We start from the raw sequence: 22,482 nt of genomic DNA on the forward strand, positions 1-22,482 counted from the left end.
GAGAAAAATACTGCTTTTCCATTCGCACCGAAAAAAACCATAAAACATACATAAATTGCTGTTGACATACATGAAAGTGAGAAAGTTCCTGTTTTTTCATTATCACTGACAAAAACCATAAAACAGACAAAATTAATGGTTTTTCAAGTGAGAAAAATCCTTTTTTTCAAATTCTCATAGACAAAAACCATAAAACATCCATGAAAAACATCAAATAAATCGACCCACACACATAACCATCCATGAAAACATACATAAATGTGACAAAATTCCTGTTTTTCAAATTCTCATTGACAAAAACCATAAACCACGTGGTTCTCGTGCCAATATATGGTGTTAAAAAAAGTTATAGGTGGCAGCAGGGGTGAGTCCTGGGGCCTCCTGATAGGGTTCTACTACTAATACCAATGAAAATCCATTTTCTGACACATACAGCTAAGCTTAATCTCCCTGGATGTAATAAGTGAAAGACGACAACAAATACTTGTTTGGTCACATGTTAGCTGAACACGTTAGGATAATTAAACAACAATAATCACGTGTAGCCTATTCCATTGCAAACATAGCTTATTTACAGATCACTGAAGGTGTGCTACTTTACACTATTTTGTTCTCTGCCTTAAATTTAATATGTTCTTTCCATTTTTGAAATGATGGACTTGTTTGTTTATATGTAACTTCACTTACCCTGTATGTCACTTATCCATTAAAAAGTCTCCATTAGTTTAAAAAAAAAGCTAACAAAGCTCAAAAACAAAATACCTTTTTTGGTTTAGGATGACAGTTTAATGGCAGGAATGATATCATTTCTTGATATGAAAACTCATCTTTCTCTGTGCATTGTATTACACCATCAAGGATTAAGACTCTGCCAAAAGCATGCCTGAAAAAAAAATTGGCTTATGCATTAAACCAAAAGTTTAAAAGAGTAATATAGATTAAAATCCAAGTAATATCTATCGACTTCTCCTTGAGGAAATTCTAAAAAAGCTACAGTAAAAATAAGATCAACTTTAACAAGATAACATTTTTATAATATGGAACTAGAGGATAATAAGCCTTGTTTTCTATTTCTACCCTTACAAAACCTAGAACCTCTCGAATTTGGTTGCATACATAGAGCCTGTATCATTTTTTTTTCTCTAGTTGCTGCAATATCAGTCTTGAGATTTGTGCTAAAGTAATAAATAGAAACAGAGCCTTAGCTTGTATTTCACTATGCCGCTAACAGATTTATAATAGCCTAAAATAGATCTGAGCAAAAATGCATCTCTATTTTCTTTTACAGGCACAGAAAACCAATCAATCCTGATTACTGGTCCTCTTCCCAACTTTCAAAGATAGTGGTAGATTCATTTCTTTAGGATTTACCTAAGTTAAATGCTTTCAAAAATAGCAAAAGTCCTTCATCTGAAATTTGCCACATCAGTTGGCAACTGATATTTTACCTAGCAGAATTCTAGATGAGAGGCTTATCAATATATCAGAGAGCAGTTGAGGGTAACACTCTTGTGCATGGCCTCTCCTGCACTAACATCAAAAAGATAGTCTAGTAATTTTTGCTTCCCTATTCGAACTGCTTCTAAAAACAGCAGTTGCTACTGTGAAACTGTCGTCCCAGCCCCCCCCCCCCCAATCGGGCTAAGAGCCCTAGGCTACACAAAAACTTTGCTGAATTTTTTTTCAAATTGTTATTATTTCACTGTATGAGCAAACTGTTCTTGGGAAAAAAGTAAAAAATCATTCCATCCCATAAAATCAGCAAAGTTTTGAATACAGTCTAGGGGCATATCTGGCCTCATTAAGGTGAGGGGGGCTGTACATAATTGCCAAGGTAGCAACCAGCACATTTAGGAACAGTATTAAATGGAGAATATAATGGTACCACTCTATTGCTACCATAGTGTTTTCTTAAGAATAGCCCATGCACAAGAGTTTTACCAAGTTGAGTCAGGAGTATGAAATTTCGATCAATGAGTTCTGAGTCTGAACTTAACCATGGGAAAGCTTTCCTGAGCCTTTTTTCTCAGCTCCTGGTAACGTTCTCCTCTATGAGCGGAGAAAACAAATCATGAAGTGTTTTAGCATTCTCAGGTGTGCTGTGTTCTCAGCACCTGGTAACATTATGCTCTATGATCTCTTTTGAAGAAAATACTTTAATAGCAAAAGAGTAGAATCATTCAATCCCCCAAGCAATACTATTTCCAAATATAATGGTTGCTATCGCGGCAATTCCACCCTCCCCCTTATTCTGCCAGATACAGCCCTAGGCCATATAAAAAACTACAAGAAGATACTACCATAATAAAATTCTTGCTTTATAATATATAGAAGATATCTATTACTCAGATTTAGATGTTTCCTTCTATTTTTATTCACAACTGAGTAGCATATTTACCCAACTGTTCTTTTTATTTGACATTGATATGGTGCTACAGACTGGGTTAAGAACTATATGCCTTTTGAAAAAAGAGGTACAACAGTTCAAGCAATCGAAAAGGCCTTAATTTAGGGCTATACCTGAACATATTAGGTAGGGGAAAAGAGGTGCATTGTCACACTAGTGACCATTACATTTAAAAATAGCATTGATTGGGGATTTGATTGTAGTAGCATTATTCCTTTGTTTGCCATAGTGTTTTCATCAGGAGAGCATATAGGACAGAATGTTACACTTTCTGAGCCTTAGAAAATTGTACTGAAGAGAGGTCTTAGGCCTACATATTGAAACTTTAAAAAAAAAAGGATGACCACTTTAGTGGAAGACCACTTCTAAAGGAGAGATGCTAAATAACTAAAAATTGAAACTTATAATTCCTTATATTATGCTTTTTCCAAATATCATGGTTGCATTTCCGAAAATGTGTCCCCCCCCCCGATGGTAAAAGCATAGCTCTAGGATGTTTAAAAATTAAAAGAGAAGTTTTAAAAAATGAAATTGTTTCTTTATAATATGTAGGGTCCTTCTATGAACCAGATTATCATTACTTTATAATATTATTTGAAAAAAACTACGTTTTCTAAAGAGTTAAAGAGGCTGAGTTACAAGGTCGAACCTTAAAACGTACAGGGATTAGGAGGCACAGTTGGGGGCTGCCGCCCCCAAACCCCCGCTTTCGCAGCCTTTAAATAAAAAAAAAAGTTTTTTAAACTGAAAGTAAGGAGCGACATTAAATCTTAAAACGAACAGAAATTATTCCGTATGTGAAAAGAGGCTGTGCCCTCCTCAACGCCTCGCTCTTTACGCTAAAGTTTTTATTGTTTAAAAAAAGAGTTGTGAGAAAGTCAAACTTTAGCGTAAAGAGCGAGGCGTTGAGGAGGGCACAGCCTATTTCACATACGGAATAATTTCTGTTCGTTTTAAGATTTAATGTCGCTCCTTACTTTCAGTTTAAAAAACTTTTTTTTTTATTTAAAGGCTGCGAAAGCGGGGGTTTGGGGGCGGCAGCCCCCCAACTGTGCCTCCTAATCCCTGTACGTTTTAAGGTTCGACCTTGATTAGAGCTTTTGTTGATTTTAGAAAGTAGTCGAGTTAGGTTAATAAAACCTATAGGATTGGTTCTACAGCTTTATGATCCCCTGGGGCTGTATTTTGAACTACAAATCTGCATTTGTTCCCCCTGCAAAGAACACTGCCCTTTGATGACCTCTTACTGTGTTAAAAAATTGAAACCTTGAGAAATAGACAAACGTTAATGTTGACGAAGATGAACGTGATTTTGACCACCTTCCCCTTTCCCTTACTTTGACATTAACCGCTGATCCATCTAATCATCCTTGTGCTGCTAATAAAAAATGGTCTATGAAACAAGAGTGCAGCAAAGCCAATTGGCCTTTATATATTTCTACCCTAACAGCTCTGTTGTCCTGCGTCAAGATCCCTTTTAATCTACTGTGCACGAGTGTTTTTCGCCACAAGCCAGAGTGCAATTGAATGTTTATTACCTTCACTTAGTTAAGTACATGAAACAAGCTGAGAATGTGGCTGTTCCCCCTGTCCAGGTTAAAATCGAAGTCCAATTTGGAAAGAAGACCCGGGTCTTAAAGCCGTTAAAAATCGTGCTAAGCTCTGGCTTCGCATCTGGATTGCATGTGGGCAACCCTCGCGAGGCCAAGTGTTTGATATAATGAGTAAGACAAAAGCGGAGTTTAAACAGTATCTTCGTTTGGTTCGATATAATGGTGCTGAGTTCCCTAAAAGTGCAGTACAATGGAAAGAAGTCATTAATACGTCTAAATTTGATTCATTAGGGATCAATGATGTTATCCCAGATCCGTCTTGGCTTGGGCATTATAAAAATATTTTTAGTAAGATTGCGTATAGTCTTCTTCTTCTTCTATTTAACAGCAGGCGGGCTTTTCAGTATAACTATTTAGCCCTTTTCCTTTTGCTTCACTCTGTGGGCTACAGAGCTACTGGCTTGATTGCCTCATATTTATTAGATATATTCAGATATCTTTCAGCAGATCTTTCGACTCTAGGACTTCAAATATAAGATGATAGATGTCGATATCTATGCTCTGTGTGCAGGTATAGTTGGCTAGGCTCTTGGCTGATAGTGGGATTTTGTGGTGTTTGAAGTATTTTAACAGTTTACAAAGCAAGGTATGTTGTGCAGACGTCAGCATATTATATTCAAATAGGCAATGGTCAATTGTTTCATTATTCATATTACAATGCCTTCAAAGAGGGTAAAGGGGAATTGAACCACTTGAATTAGAAAGCTTATATGATGATGCAGGGACATTTAGTCCATTTGTTCCAGAACAAATTCTATGATAAATTTTAGAAAGATACTTAGTGGGAAAGGGGGAAAGGATAGGATTAATCCTATTAAAATTAATATCTGATAGCCTGCATCGGTAAATATCTGTAATTGGGATTGGTTTCCCACTTGGCTGGTCAATATTTATAGCATTTTTTGCTATTTCATAAACCTGATGATTACCACTTATGAAAGAGTGGATAGGAATGTACTGAAAGTAAGTTTTTATGCCACTTGAAGCAAGATTATCAATAATACTGTGACAATGATAAGTGTCAATGTCCAACTTATATTGAGGAGCTGAGGCCAGGAACTCAAGGCTTGATAAAGAGTCGGAATAGATGATAATATTATTTGAATTTTCAATCAAAGGTTCGTTTTGCTTAAGGTGTTCTAATGCCATGATTATGGCATTTAACTCAGCAGACATTATAGATAAATTATTAAATAATCTCTCGCCCATTTCAATTTTAAGATGAGGACGGAAAACACTACTTGCAACCTTCTAATTCGTTTTTGACCCATCCAAAAATAATTGGAAGTGATTATTATAAGTAATTGTAATAAGTTCTGCAAATTATTTCTGGACAAAAGCAATGGGTATTAAATCTTTATTCTATTTCGAAAATTCAGTATTTATTATGGGAAATGACCAATTCCATGGAGGGGATTGGGGGAAAGTAGGTGCAATAGACTTTGCTGGTACAGGGAACTTCTTTTGAATATTGGCATACTCATCTGCAATACCTCTATACATGGCTGGATTTCTTAACCAATTATGTAATGTGTGTGAGCTATTTGATTCAATTTTTGTAAGATGTTTTATCAAGAGAAAGCTACGTCTTGGTGCTTGTGGGTTTCCTAAGACCAAATATGAGACGTATTATATCATTTTGTGTTGTTTCAATTTTTTGCAGCTGGGTCTTTGCACATGCACCATAGACAATGAGCCCATAGTCAATATGAGGTCTTATATGTGATTTATAAAACTGGAGTAAGGTTTTCTCCTTACAACCCCAGGGTGTGGAAAGAAGTCTTTTTAGTATATTTGCTTTTCTATAACATTTTTTTATTGTTTGAAATGTGGAGGTGGAAATTAAGTTTTTGGTCAAGCATGAGACCTAGGTAATTAATAATATTATCTTCTGGAATAGTTGTTTTATTTAGAGTTAGTTTTGCATTAACATGGTTTCGCTTTCGGTGAAATTGGATTATTTTTGACTTGGTGGGTGCAATGGGTAAATCTGAATGTTGAGAGAATTTTTCAAACTGGAAAAGTGACTTTTGCAGATTTGACTGTGCTATCTGAAAGGTGTTGCCAGATGACCATAGCACCAGATCATCAGCATATTGTAGATTCGTGTGGGGTAGGTTCATGTCCCAGAGATATAGGGCAAAAAGGAGGCAACTGAGGACTGCTCCCTGAGGTAGGCCTTTGGATATTGTCTTTTGTGGTGAAGAGGCTGAACCTACACAAACAATGAAACTTCGCACTTCTATGAAGGATTTCATAAAGGATACTAGCTTAGGAGGTACTCCAAGGTTTGCAAGTTTATTTAAAAGGATTTGGTGGTTCACATTGTCATAAGCTCCTTCAAAATCTAGGAAAGCTGCCACTAGGATATTATTTTTTGAGAAAGATTCATTTATTGCATTTGTTAGCAACATGAAAGCATCTGTTGAGGAGTGGTATTTCCTGAATCCAGTTTGAGTGTGTGGGATCATATTATTTTTCTCAACAAACCAGAGGAGTCTGTGATAAATAATTTTCTCCATTATTTTTCCCATCACAGGTATAATCATTATGGGCCTATAAAACTCAGGGTTATCTTTTGGTTTATTTTTCTTTAGGATTGGTAGGAGGGACGAACATTTCCAAATATTGGGGAACCTAGAAGATGCCCAAGCGTGATTATAATAATTTAGCAGTTCTTGTTTGTATGAAGGTGTGAGATTCTTTATCCATGTAGGGTGTATATTGTCATAGCTACTGCTAGTTTTGGACCTAATATGATGTATTGCATTATTCAATTCCTGGATTGAAAATGGATTAGTTATGTACTCGGAACCTGGGGGTGGTTGGTAACTAGGGTTCATAGGAATTGTAGACAGTTTGCTTTGATTATTTGATGTTAGCTTATTAACAAAAAGAGTTGAAAATAGGTTAGCCTTTCCATTATTATTGTGATAATCTGTATTATTATGTACAAGTTCATACAGAAGGGGGATGGGAGAAGCATTTTTCCCCCAGATGCAGCTTATGACTATATGTATAGTGTTGTCATGTGTTTCTTTGGAGAAATAATTTTAAACATTATTCTAGTGTTTATGTTTAGCTTCTATTATAGTCCTTTTTAGATTAGATTCTGCTTGTATTTTTTTTTTAATATGTAGTAGTTGTGGTTTTTTTATGAATTCTCTCCAAGCTTGCCTTTTTTATTATCCATTTATTTAGGCACTCATTTGTCCACCATGCGTTAGGAATTTGTTTAGGGAATTTTTTCTTAGGAGTTGTCCTGGGGATAGCATGATTAGCTGTATTTATTAGTAAAGATGTCAATACTTCAGCATGTGTGTCAACTGTTGTGTTAGAAATGCATGAACATTGGGTGAAACTTGTAAATTCATCATTTAGCTTATTTTGGAAAATATACCAATTTGCTTTAGTGTTGATATATTTGGATGTATGAGATAAAGTTTCAGCAGGTTCATTTAGGGAGCAAACTATAGCAAAGTGGTCTGTACATAGACTATCAGTTTTATTTATGTAAATTTTGTTCAAAAAATTTAAAGACACAATTTGTAGGTCAATTGTGGAGAAATTGCCACTTTTGGGATTGAAATAAGTATTCAGGTTTGGAGGGGTAGCAACAGCTAATTCATTATTATTTCAAGTCATATGCTCAATAAATTTACCAGCTTTATTTGCTGGTTTATTCCCCCACAAACGGCTGTGGGCATTGAAATCAACACAAATAATGATATTTTTTAAAATATTAGAATTATTTATATAATTAAAGAAATACTTGGCATCTGTAGTTTGGCCATTAGGGTTATAAAAGATTAATATATAGGTTTTAAAATTATTCAGCCAAACACTTATTCCAATTACATCAACATCATTTTCAAAATCTGGAAAATTGATGCCACAAAATTTTATATTATTATTAACTAATAAAGCTAAACCACCTCCTATTCTCTCTGAAGATCTATCCTTTCTCAGGATAGTATATCCCAGAGACTTAATTTGTTGATTTTGGGTTAAATGAGTTTCCTGGAGGCAAGCAATAATAATGGAATTATTATTCATACATGATATTAGTTCATTTAGCTTATTTTCTGTGAGTGATCTTACATTCCATTGGAGTATTGATAAATGTTGTGTTGTTGATTTATTCTTCATATGACTGTGTATCAATGTTCAGCTTTGTTAAAAGTAAAGCAAGATCTTTTTTGCTTGAATGAGCATATCATCTGGGATGTAGATTTTTGCCAATTCTGCAATAATTTTTGTTTTCTGTAGTTGATGTATGTTTATGGCCTGAACTGCATTACGGTTTAGAATGAATAAGCATATATTTGGGGATTGCATTTTTGGTTGTGCATCCTGTTTGTTGGTTAAGGGATTGATTCCTGGTAGTGTTTCTGGTTTATTTCTTCTTGGGAGGGAGGGCCAGGCTGGCCTCATCTCACCGGACAAGGAGGCTTGTTGGCTTGGTGATTCCTTCTGATAGGGATTTGAGCTAGGGGGCTTAGAAGATGGTGTTTTATATGGGGTGCTTGATGCATTGGGGGCATTTGACTTGGGGGTTTTGGTTGGTTTCATTACAGGCTTTATTTGGTATTGTTAGGCAGCATTTGCTTCCATTGCTGCAAAGGGGTATGGGATGGCCTTCTCTGTTGATATTTGGAGTGTTAGAGCTCTTTTCTTGTATGCAGGGCGTAATGATTTATTTGTAGATTCATGTGGGCCTTTGCAATTAATGCATGTAGGCTGAGTGTTGTTGCAAGTTGTCAGCTCTTTAGGATGAAAAGATTTACAATTACTACACTCTTGGAGAATTTCATTGCATTTGTTTGTCGTGTGTCCCAGTTTGAAGCACTTCTGACACTGAATAGGCTTAGGTTTGTATTCCTTGTGTGGTTTGATTTGCCCAAATAGGAATAATTTTTCTGGGATATCAATTTTATCCTTCAGTGTGAATAAGAAGGATCTACTAGTTTTTAGGCCATTAGAGTTAGGTTTTCCAAGTTGGGTAACATCCTCAACTGGGATTGTGTTTCCAGCCCTATCTGAAAGGCCTTCTTTTAACTACTGAGTAGATATCTCTGGGGGAACATTATAGACAACTATTTTTGTTGGTGATTGTTTTGGGTTCCAATTAGATGCAATAATTGGGTTATTCAGAAGGGATTTAAGGTTAATTATTGTATCTGCTGATTTCTGATCTTCTACAGCTATTAGCAGATATCCATCACGGTTAATGTTAAGAGAGAACATTGATTATAGCAATTTAAAAATTGCAACTCTTATTGCAGTGATCATTTATATTTCAAAGGGGGTAGTGGGAGTAATTTTAAGGTAAATTCCTAAGTTTTTGGAGGGAGGATCTTGGGCAGGGAGAGGGGAAATGCTTTTAATTGGGGAGATTTTTTTCTTTTTTTAGAACTTCTAGAGAGGACCTCTTGAAACCCATTATCATCATTTATGGTTACATTAGCCCCTACACTTATCATTGTCCTATTCTCCGAATTGGAGCTATCATTAGAACTTTGAGATAGGGTGCTTGACCAGCCAGGATGGGTATCTTTCACTATGACACTTTTACTGGAATTTGATTTGGGATCTGGGGGGACTTTTTTTTTGGAAGACTTCTAATCATTGCCTATTGGAAAAAGCTTTAAACACAAAAATAAAACTAAAACAAGAAGGGAAAAATAGATAATATCAAACCATCTGCACTATACTATGGGGAGGATAAACACCACAGTATAGCCCTGAGGATGACTTGAGCAGAATTGGTTTAGTACAACTGCAGATTAGAAGAGACAATAATCACAAGAAAATATATTTCGATTTTCTTATAAGGTTACTGTTGTGTTTATGCTTAGTTTCTAAATTTTTGCCACCTAAAGTTTTGCAACGTCATGTTATTCCTGTCTCAACTAAAAGTATTGTTAATTGTATGCTTAAACTTAAGTCTAAATCAAGTGATCTTGATGGGATTAGCGCTCACCATTTACTTTGTGATTGTCCGGCACTAGTCGCTCAGCTCAAGTTACTTTTTCAGTTCTGTTTATGTTTGTCAATGGTGCCTGATCCCTTCCTTTGCAGAACGGTAACTTCGATTCTTAAACGCCAAAGAGACCCTTTTGATTGCAGTTCATATAGGCCCATCACTGTTGCTTGCAATATTAGTAAGGTTTTTGAATATGTTCTGCTCCCATATATTATTGAACGAACTGCGAAAGACTCAAACCAATTTAGATTTCAACCTCGTATTGGGTGTCAACCTGCGCATAAGGTTTTAGCTTCAACTCTTTATGATGCCCAGTCTAAAGGTTATGAATTACATATTTGCGCTTTGGAATTTGTCTAAAGCCTTCGATAGTATTTGCCATGCACAAATGTGGCACTCTTTGTCAGAGTTTGGAGTGAACCCTTTTGTCATACATGTACTTAAATTTTGGTATAGTAATTCGTTTCTTTGTTTAAAATCTGGTACAGGGTACTGCGGTAATATACCAGTTCAATCTGGAGTACGACAGGGTGGGGTGCTATCACCATCATCTATTTAATGCTTGCATTCAAAATGTGTTATTAGGAATCAAGCCTCCGTATTTTTATAATTTATCTGATGTGTCTTATATTGCGTATGCGGACAACCTGCTAGTTATAAGTCAAACTAAGTCTATTTTGGCATTATTGGTGCAACGTATTTCTATGATGTTTCAGGATGTTGGTCTGTTTTTGAATGTTAATAAATACGAATATTTAGTTTTCAATCCCAAATCATCAGCTCATAATTTGTCCTGTGGATCCTCAGTAATTCACAATGTTACAAGTTTATGGTGGTTAGGAATTAGTATTTGTTCTACACTCACTTGTTTTTGCGACTTCAAGTTCTGAGAGATGTTAAAGAAAAGTTGAAGATCGGATATGCGAAAATTGTACCTAACCGTGGAAAATATTCATGCTAATATATTAGCTAAATATTATATTATTAGCTAAATATTAGCTAAAATATATTCCACATATTGTGACCATTCTATCTTGTTTTTAAGTGGAATGTATTCGTTATTGAATAAGAATTATTTGCGCCAGATCCGTATCGGTTATTTTAGATATTGCAAATTTTTACTGTACCTTCACACTTTATATCGTAATACACGTATTATTGAGAAGTATGGTGCTACCAACATTATCCAATCGTTTGAATTGCTTAGTAATAATTTAAAAAGACATGCCTTTGTGTCCCTAGGCCCAAACCATAATATTATCCGTGTGTTTTTGTCAGTGATTAAGGTTTAAGTTATCTTTGTTTCTGTGTATTTGATTTTTTTTTTTTTCCTTTTTAGCGTACTTTACTCCGCTTGTTTTGTATAGAAGTGGGTTATAAATAAATTATTCATTATTATTATAGATCTTCTGCTCAAACGAGGGACAAGAAAAGTATGTTTAGTCTCATACTTTGGCTCAATCCAGATCTATAAAGTTTTAAAATCTGTTAAGTTATTTCTTAAATTTAGTAAAAACCTTTGATATGGTTTAAAATTCTACTGATATAGTAGCAATTGCATATCAAAAACAAGAACCCATGAAAAAGATATTGAAAACACAAAATAAAGGTAAAAATTTTACATCAAAATTTAATTAGTTATACATAATTTTTTACACAAACATTTAAGTAGTTATAAACCAGTCACCTGTACTCTTTAAAGCCCTAGAAATAAGAAAAAGGCAGAGATGCTAGCTTGATAACATCTTCCCAGGGTAGGGCAGAGGCACCAGTTTCCAGCACACTAAGCATTTACCTAAAATTGTATGGCTTCTAATTACCTCATTTATTATACAGTTTTATAAATTATAATAGTACTGAAAACCTCAGATATTTGAGTTTTATAGTTCAAAACTATGCCAGTTTCATTATCATCATGCACAAGACACTATCAAACATTTGGTCATGCTATTTCTGGAATTTCCTTTAGTCTGATTTTATATTTGGATTAAATGGTTTCTATCTGTAAAAAAACTTACTCAGGAGTTGTCACAGAGTGCAGCTAAATTTTTGAGATATAAGTGAAGAATGTAGAATTCTCTTAACTTTGTATCACCTCTGTTCCATGCCTTACCACTACTAGGCCTACCAACAGCCATTACAGCATCAGCCTGCCTGAGGCAAATACAGCTCTGCATGTTCCTGTTCTATCCCAATCTATTTGAAGCCTCTATCTTGACACCTTCCCAAGAAGTTCTCATTTCCCTTAAATCTCTTCCTTGCAAAATCAACCCATCCCATTTGGGGATAATCTGCTTTTCATTTGGCCCAAGATAGTTGGATGACAAGCATAATCTTTCACAATCTGTCATCTGCAAAATGTTTCCTAGCCATTTCATCCTTTCTCTCATTATGCCCTTAAAAAGCAGTATTAAACTACGTTTTTGTACAGCTTACTGTTTGAGATACATTAAGTCAGTTGGGTACCTAAACCAGTCCATAGGTAGTTTACCTGAAAAACATTTAGCTAATCCACTCCATTATTTGTAGTGCCCATGCCTCAGAGCCATACTTGACAACTGTCATCATTACAGCTTCTAATATTCTATCCTTGGTTTGCAGACTTATTTTCGTATTCTTCTAAGCTTTTTTTAATTGTGAAAAAACACCTGGGGCCTTTGCTCTTCTACTTTTAACATCTTAACTTTTAAACTCCTAACACTTACATGTAGAAAAAATAAAGATGATACCATTCTAACCTATAAGTTAATGAAGGTTAATACTCTCCCAACATTATTTCCTATTGTTGGTCCAAATTCAAGAACCAGAGGTCATTGACTGAAGTTTGTAAACAGTCTACCCTATTTACAGTCCATAATTATTTTTCTCAAGAATCGTAAACAGTTGGAATAAACTATCTGAAGATACAGTTACTGCTGAATGATTCTCAAGGCAGTGTAAACTTGACTGGGAAGCTATTGATCACCCAGCTGCACCTGGTCATTAAACTACAATGAAAAAAAACAACTTCAAACATCAACTCTGGAGTTTCACAAGGAAAAATCCTTATACTGCTCCAAGCTGCAATTTAAAGTTAACTGCAACTACCATATTTAATAATGATACTACCTATGCAAGATAAGCTGTCCACTTGATTGATCTTCTTGTTACCCAACATCACCTTCACTTATTACTAGCCTTAGTGACTTGGTCATCTTAAGATAAATTTTCAAAAATTATTCTTGCACCTGAACTCACAAAACCTTGAAAAATTCATTCATCTTGCTCACACTTTCATCTAGGATGCTTAAATCATCAGCATAATCTAAGTCTCAGAGAGTTTTACTTCCCCATTTGATTTTGTGTTCTCTAATTGCCTTTGTTGTGCTCCTTAGGACAAAATCCATCAAGGTTATCCATACAAATAGGGATAGAATGCACACTTGTTTAACTCCTGATCAAACAGTTTGTGGTAACAAACTGTAAGTAAGGAGCACCCTAGCTCAATAGTAGCCGAAACTCTAAAAAACATAATTTTGATACCAATAGATACATCAAAAGAATCAGATTTTTATGCTGATTTCAAATATATAGTTTAGTCTTACCCATCAAAAGTTACGTGCATGATAAAATTTCCCTTATTTTCGAAAAAAGGAGGAAAGCCCCCTAAAACTCCTAGAACAATGACGAAAATCCCACCATCAGATTCAGCGTATCAGAGAACCATACTGTAGAGGTTTCGAGCTCCTATGTGCAAAAATGTAGAATTTTGTATTTTCTGCCAGAAGAACGATCACGTATGCGTGTTTATTTGTTGTTGTTTTTTCCAGGGGTGATCGTATTGACCCAGTGGTCCTAGAATATTGTGGGAGGGATCATTCAAATGGAAATTAAAAGTTCTAGTGCCCTTTTTAAGTGAAAAAAATAGAGGGTATCTAGGCCCCCTCCCACACTCATTTTTTTCCCAAAGTCACCCAATCAAAATTTTGAGATAGCCATTTTGTTCAGGATGGTCAAACAATACAATAACTATGCCTTTGAGGATGACTTAATCCCCCAAAGTCCCCAGTGGAAGTTCTGCAAGTTATGAACTTTGCACAATGTTTACATATAGCATTGGTTATTGGGAAGTAGGCCTATACATAAGTTTTCAGGGGGGATTTTTTCTGGTAATTGGGGGGGGGGCAGTGGTTATGGGGGAGGATCTTTCAATGGGGGAAGGGACATTGAATTTACCAGCATTATTTAAAGAAATGATCAGAAGTTAAAAAAAAAAATTCTTTCCACTGAAAGTAAGGAGCAACATCAAAAATTAAAACAGACAGAAATTATAATGTATATGATTGGGTTTGCCCCCTAGACATTACCTTGCTCTTTATGCTAATGTTTTTTTTGTACTTTTGTTAAAGTTATTTATTCTAATTAATGGCCTTTGTGATTAAGGGTCATTTTTAAATAATTTGAACAAAATTTGAACTTTAGCATAAAGAGCAAGGTATTGACTAGAGGGCAAACCCCCTAATATACATAATAAAAATATACAAATATAGAAGTTTGGTATGTAAGTTAATTTTTAAGTTATGTCAGATCAAAATTTCAAGAAAGCCATTTATCCAAAAATAAAATTGATATGCAAATTTTGTTTTAATTATTCATGTATGGTGAGCCAAAATTAAAGCTGCCTTAATTCAAGAACGTTCAGAAATTAAACAAAAAAAAGTTTTTTTTAACTGAAAGTAAGGAGCAACATTAAAACTTCAAAAGAAATTATTTCATATATGAAAGGGGCTGTCCCTCCTCAACACCTCACTCTTTACACTAAAGTTTGACTCTGTCTCACAACTTAATTTTTTAAAACAGTAAAAACTTCAGCATAAAGAGCAAGGCATTGAGGAGGGGCAGCCCCTTTCATGCATGGAATAATTTCTGTTCATTTTAAGTTTTAATGTTGCTCCTTACTTTCAGTTAAAAAAAACTTGTTTTTTAATTTAATCTAATACAAAGCCAGCTACTAAGCTCATTCCCTACCTTCACTGCAGCAATGTCATTCTTGTACATATAACAACACATCAATAGTCATTTAGTTGTATTTATCAGGTTATACTTTTCAAGGATAAGACTTTAGCTAAATGTGTTCTAGCAGCTTAATCAAACGGTTGCTCATAATCTTTAAAACTGAGGACTACAGGGCTTTGATGATTAAGGCACTTCTCAATTATTAATCAAAGAATAGAAATTTGGTCAACACATCTTCTACCCTTCCTAAAACCATACTGTTCTCCTCTAAAAAATTTATTTACAGCCTCTCTAAGTCTAAAAAGTATCACCATGCAAAGCAATTTGCTTTCTATAGAAACCAGGCTAATGTCTTTATAATTGCCACAATCACTTTCTTATCTCTATATTTTAATTAGTTTTCCTAAAATTGCTAGGTATTTCCCCTTTTTCAAAAATCATGGGCATAATTTTCAATAGCTTATCTCTAACCTCACAGCCCCCATATTTAAGAAATTCATTTACCCTAATTGGTTGGTAGAAAGTCAATTGGTTGTCAAAATGACCAGCTAGTTGCTAAAATCCATGGTAAACTTTTACTTTAGCTATCTTGGAAAGGGGTTAGGTTAGGAAAATCAAACTTTCAGGGATGGGTCTACAGGCTAAAGTATGTCCTGGGAAGGTATTTTGAAGTACCTACCTCCACTCCTTCTCCCTCTAGAGGGTCCTGAAATTTGCCTACATGACCTATTGAAATTTTGACAAACCTACATTTTTCCTTGACTTTCAGTTATCAGCTTCTTTTTCTCTGGCTTTAGTTCTGAAAATGCAATTCCTGTTATTTGATTAGAATTTTAAGCCATATAATTTTTCTTCAAAATTTAGGAAATGTATTTGCATATGTTTAAAACCTTTTAGATTAAGATTAAGCAAAGTTGTGAAGCTGAAAACAATTTGTTGTACTTCATTTAAGCAGAAGATCTATTTTGTAAGGTTTCACTTTTATAACACACAGATTTTTAAAGGTCAGGAGCCTCTAGAGAGAAAAGTGGAGGTAGGTACTTTAAAATACCTTTGGTAAATTCTGCTTTAGCTACTTCTGGTTATCTTGGAAAGGGGTTAGGTTAGGAAAATGACACTTTAAGGGATGGGTCTACAGGCTAAAGTATGTCCTGGGAAGGTATTTTCAAGTCCCTTCCTCTACTTCTTCTCCCTCTAGAGGGCTCTGACCTTTGATGATCTGTGTTATAAAAGTGAAACCTTGCAAAATAGATCTTCTTCTTAAATCAACTACAACAAACTTGTTTTCACCTTCACTACTTTGCTCAATTCCAATTTATAAGGTTTTAAAGATATGCAAACACATTTCCTAAATTTTGAAAAAACAACAACATTTATATGGCTTAAAATTCTACTTAAATAACAGGAATTGCATTTTTAGAACTAAAGCCAGAGAAAAAGAAACTGATAACTAAAAATTAATATAAAATGTTGTTTTGTCAACTTCAACAGGTATAGAACTGTCATGTAGGCAAATTTCAGGACCCTCTAGAGGGAGAAAGAGTGAAGGTAGGTACTTAAAAATACCTTCCTGTGACATACTTTAGCCTGTAGACCCATCCCTGAAAGTTTCATTTTTCTAACCTAACCCCTTTCCATGATATCCAAAAGTAGCTCCAGTAGAATTTTACTATACCTTCCCAGGACATACTTTAGCCCATAGACCAAATCCCTGAAAGTCTCATTTTCCTAACCTAACCCTTTTCCAAGATAGCCAAAAGTAACTAAAGTAGAATTTTACCAAATCCACCTACTACAATAATTTGGCTAGCCTAGTGAGATTTTTGATTCCTAGACCTGTGTCTGGGACCATCAAGCAAAGGTAAATTTATAGGTGGAACTAAAATTTAGCTAAGATTAAAGTAAAAATGTCATTTGATGCCTTTTTTATGCTCTTTTGTAATTCAATAATTGCTTCTTGGGGTAGTTGCATCTTGAGCCCTTAAAGGGGCCCAAAAGGTATTTCATTTTTGTAACCACACAAAGAAGCTATCAAAACTAGTTGAGTTATTGAACAGTGGTTAAAACATATCACTAGTTTATGAAAAAGTTGTTCAACAATAATATATCCTGAAAATACCAACGATACTTTAAAGCCTAGCTCCCACTAGCGCCCAAGAACCCAAAACATTTACTTTAGCGCCCAAGAACCCATAGCGCCCACAGCTCCCAACTTGAAAGATAAATACAAGCACACCCAAGTATCAATTCATAAAGCCGAATATTAAGTTATTTTACCTTTGGTACAGCAAATTCTTCTTTCTTCTTTAAATAGCGATTTTTACTGGAGGCAAAGGAGAAAAAGCGCAAGGAACTCGCGAACTCGCAAAATCCCATGCGATCTGGTGTTTATTTACCTTTGATGCTGGCGCCCAAGTTAAAAATAAAATTATACTGACAATAAATTGATTATTTGAATACTTATTTGGCCAAAAACATAAGTATGAATTATTTTTCACTTGATAAAAACACTGTATAGGGCATCATAAGCCCAAGCAAGGCCAACACCTGCATGCATGTAATACAAGCATTTTTAATTTATCAGAACCCAAAAATGAATGACATATTTGAAATATTTCTGAATGCCCAGAAAGAACCCAAAGTTGATCTCTCCAGTAACTTGATATGTCTCTGCAAAATGTGTTTGCCGACAGAAGCCAAATATAATATCTAAAGTTAGCAAATCACAGATGGTGCGGGTATACACAAAAGAATTCTACTGAGGGGGAGACAGATTTCCCGCCATTATTTCGTAACAATCAGAAATAAAATAAAAAAACATTTCTTTTTTCAGCTGAAAGTAAGGAGGAACATCAAAACTTAAAACGAACAGAAATTATTACGTATATGAAGGGGGGGGGGAGCACCCTCCTTAATACCTCGCTGTTTGCGATGAAGTTTGCCTTTTTGCCCCAGTTCTTTAAAACTACTCATAAAACACAAGGGCCGTTTTAAAATATTCTAGAAAAGTCAAAATTTAGCGTAAAGAAAGAGGTATTGAGACAGGAGCAACCCCCCTCATACAGCACACCCAAGTATCAATTCATAAAACCAAATATTAAGTTATTTTACCTTTGGTACAGCAAATTCTTCTTTCTTCTTCAAATAGCGATTTTTACTGGAGGCAACGAAGAACAAGCACAAAGAACTAGCAAACTTACAAAATCCCATGTAATCTTGTGCCCGTGTAAAAGAATTTCTATGTGACCCAACACTTAATGAAGTATTTTTAACACTTGTATTACCTAATATTTACCTTTCCTGTAACATGACACGTATCTTTGAAATGCTTTTGCTGACAGAAGTCTCAAATCTCCCCTCCTGTAACTTGATATGATCTATCTTTGTTTGGGTTCTTGGGCGCTGGGCAACTGGTTTTGTTAAATAAAAAAGTCCCTTGCCGACACAATGCACTTGCTGACATAAATTGAATATATCTTTGTGACTAGTAGAATTCTTTTGTGTATACCCGCACCATCTGTGATTTGCTAACTTTAGATATGATATATGGCTTCTGTTTTCAAACACATTTTACAGAGACATATCAAGTTACAGGAGAGATCAACTTTGGGTTCTTTCTGGGCGTTCAGAAATATTTCACATATGTCTTGCAGTTTTGGGTTCTGATAAATTAAAAATGTTTGTATGATGTGAATGTGGGTATTTGCCATGTTTGGGCTTATGATGCCTTATACAGTGCTTTTATTAAGTGATAAATACGTCGTATTTATTTTTTCGGCCAAATAAATATTAAAAGAATCAATTCACTGTCAATATAATTTGATTTTTTACTTAGGTGCCAGATTCAAAGGTAAATATAAACCTTTGCTGAAGCTGGATCTAGCTTCCAGGATCAAAGCTTTGATACTTTAGCTCCTCAGCTTCCAGAGTCCAAGCGCCCAGGATCAAAAGAGCTTTAGACTTTGGGCCTGGGAGCTTATCCTCAAAATTTCAGCTCAATCCGATCATTCCTTCCCTATTTTCCAAAAACCAAATATCAAGTTTTGTGGGTATTTACTTGCGTCAAAAATAGATAATGGAGGCTAAAATAACATGTCCGTAAGTGTCTCTTTGGTACATTAGTCGCTGTTCCTGACTGTCAAGCGGGAGATACGGATTTGATTCCCTGTCAGAGAAAATTTTTTATATACTGAATTTAAAGTTTAAAAAAGAAACTCAGTTTCTTTTTTAAATCCAATCTATTACTTTGATTTTAAAAATAATTAAAGATGGAAAAAAAATATTTTTTTATTTGATTTCTGATTGTTACAAAATAATGGCGGAAATCCGGCTCCCCCTCCATGGAAAGTTCTTCTCATGTAAAATAGTCCCCCACTCCACCAAGAAAAATTCTTGATGTCAATTTTAAATGAATTTTTTTTGTAGCGCACTTTCATATGAAAGAATATCTGTTTGTTTTTAAATCATGCAGAAAATCCCCTTCTCTGTGGAAAAGTTTTCCCGCAAATCTCCCATTCCTAGTATAAAGTTGTTTCCGGAGAAAATTTTCCCAAGAAAATTTCTCCCGTGGCCCCCCCCCCCCCCAATGGAAAGATACTCTAGACAATTCCAACCTGGTGAAAATTCCCTTTAAAATCTCTCCATCTAAAATAATATCAGAAAGAAGCATCTTATAAAAATAACATACCTGTGTAAAGGCAAATTCAGCTTGTTGCCAAGTCTTTTCTTGCAACATGAAATAACAATTCTCAAAATCTCAATGAAATCAAACGTCAATATTAACGCGTTGCCAGGAGTCAAAGAAGAAAAAGCACAGGGAACTCGCGAACTCGCAAATTCTCTTGCGACTTGCTGCCCGTTTTGTAATATGTCTATGAGACACAACACTGAATAATATATTTTGAATATTTGAATCATCCAAAATTGATCTTTCCTGTAACATGATGCGTCTCTGTGAAACGCGTTTGCCGACAAAGGTCAAATTTGCACTCCTGTAACTTAATATGATCTATCTTTGTTTGGGTTCTTGGGCACTGGACAACTGGTTTTCTTGAATAAAAAAGTCACAAAGTCTTTTAACTGTGGGGCACCTATTATATTTTATGGTAATTTCCCGGGACATTGTTTTTCACTTAATAAAAATATTGTATATGGCATAATAAGCCCAAGCGAGGCCAAGCGAGGCCAAAGCCTGCATGTATGTAATACAAGCATTTTAATTTGTCAGGAGCCAACACTGAATGACATATCTCAAATATTTGTAACACGCAAATTGCCTCTTTGTGAAATGCGTTTGCCGACAGAAGTCAAATATCCCCTCCTGTAATTGATAATGATCTCTCTTTGCCATATTCACCTTGCCAACACAATGCACTTGCTGGCATAAATTGAATATATCTTTGTGAGTAGTAGAATTCTTTTGTGTATGCCCGCAACATCTGTGATTTGCTAACTTTAGATATGATACTTTTTTAAATTGCTATTTAAAGAAGAAATGGACTATAAATTTGCTGTGCTAAAGGTAATGCTAGTATTTATTTTTCAAGTTGGGAGCTGTGGGTTCTGGGCGCTAGCAGGTACTGGGCTTTAAAGTATCGTTGGTCCTGAAAATACTTATTTACAACAATACAAACCTCATTTATTAGGCAACTCAAATATATTGTTTTCCCACCATTTCTAGTTTTTCAAATGCCATCAACAAAAATAGCACTGAATTTTGTTATTCAAAACTTTGCTGTCAAAAATTCAGGGTATATAGGCCTAGCCTATTTGCATATTAGGGGGGCAGGGATAGGTAAATTTTATGGTAACTTTACAGTGGGCCATATAATTTAGCAAGGATGAAAGTGAGAACATCATTTGATGCTTTTTTTATGATCTTTCATAATTCATATAAAATAGGCTACTTTTGGGGCCCCTTCAAGGGTTAAAGATGCAATTAGCCCCAAAGTGATTATTGAATTAATAAAGGCATCAAATAACATTTTCACGGTAATTATTTAGCCTTGGCCCCCTCATAAGGAGACATGTTAAGAAAACCATTCTTACTTTAAAATATGTATAATGATCCTAGTTCTTATATTATCCAAGGGGAGAACCTTTATCATCAAGTCTTTCCTCTGAAAATCTTCAAAAGAGAAATAGTTTCCAAAAACCACCGGGCTTTCAATTCAATGCTTTTTAAATTACTGCTTTAAATTGCTGGCTAATAAGTTCTTTTATAGATAGCATTCATGCTGGTTTTTTTATTTTATTTTTAAATAGCAGTGGGAAAGGGTAAATAGCAGTGGCGTTAATACAAAATATTAATAGCAGTGGCAAAAGGCAAATAGCAGTGGCGAAGGGGCAAATAGCAGTGGCATAAATACAAAATATTAATAGCAGTGGTTAGGTTAGGTTATGAAAAGAAATGAAAAAGTAGTTTTTCATGAAAAAAAAGTTTTTCATTTTCATTAGGCTATGAAAATGAAAAACAACTTTCTATAATCAAAATATACCACTACTTTTTCTTTAAACACGTTTTTTGACACACGTGTTAAACACGTGCTAAACGCTATCTATAAAACAACTTATTTGGCAGCAGTTTACAGCGGCAATTTCAAAAGACTGAAGCATTGAATTAAGAGTGTGGTGATATTAGGAAAGTTTTTCACTTTTGAGCATTTTTAGAGGAAAGACTTGATGATAAAGGTTCTCCCCTTGGATAATATAAGAACTAGGATCATTATACATATTTTAAAGTAAGAATTGTTTTCTTAACATGTCTCCTTATGAGGGGGCCAAGGCTAAATAAATACCATTTTCACTTTCATCTTAGCTAAATTATAGTGCCACCTAGAAATTTGCCAAAGGGAATGAGAGGCATTGACAGGAAAGCAGCCATAGATAGGCTAGCCTAGGCTAATATTTGGATACAAAATAAGTAATCTAATGGTACCCTACTCCTAGATACTGCTTTTTTGTTTAGCGTTAAGATATAGGTTTAATACTTTTGCATGATATTTATTCCTCTTCGGTGAAATAAAGACAAGCTAGGCTATCTTACGTGTCTAAGACTAAAATATCTTGATATCTGCTCTTTTCTTTATGTATCACTTGTTTTACTTCTAGCGAAAGACACCGTCCTTTCCATAGGCTGCTGAACTCACTGAACCACCCTTCTTTCATAATATCCATTGTATTAATCTGGAAAACACCCTTCTTCTCTTCTTCTAATTCACACCCTGTTAAAATTTAAAATGTTTTTAAATGCTGACACTGTTGCCAGTTCAAAAAGAATCCTTTAACAACCGAAACAAATAAAAACACCGTTTTCACATTGGCTAAATAGACCTTTTACACTAGTTCATAAAAGGTTCGCAAGGGCCGATAAGCTCAGTAGCGTAAGCCACATAAGCTTTGTAATGTAAGTCGACTACAAAGCTGAATTTTTATTAGACTTGAGATTCTTAACGTAAACAAAATCTAAAAAAGAAAATGAT

General features: G+C 34.9%; 1 protein-coding gene across 1 annotated transcript; it reads right to left on the reverse strand.

Moving 5' to 3' along the window:
• Positions 1 to 762: 762 nt before the first annotated feature.
• Positions 763 to 22,225, reverse strand: LOC148938748 (spermidine synthase-like; the record flags this gene model as incomplete). Its single annotated transcript, XM_089107566.1, has 2 exons — positions 22,047 to 22,225; positions 763 to 883 (listed from the first exon to the last, which is right to left on the reverse strand). Coding segments are annotated over exons 1-2 (252 nt in total), but the record flags the coding sequence as incomplete, so codon positions are not given.
• Positions 22,226 to 22,482: the final 257 nt, after the last annotated feature.

This window comes from Artemia sp. Qi Xiang Cuo, unplaced genomic scaffold (genome assembly GCF_049724085.1).
Source record: "Artemia sp. Qi Xiang Cuo unplaced genomic scaffold, ASM4972408v1 HiC_scaffold_2976, whole genome shotgun sequence".
Classification (NCBI taxonomy): Eukaryota; Metazoa; Arthropoda; class Branchiopoda; order Anostraca; family Artemiidae; genus Artemia; species Artemia sp. Qi Xiang Cuo.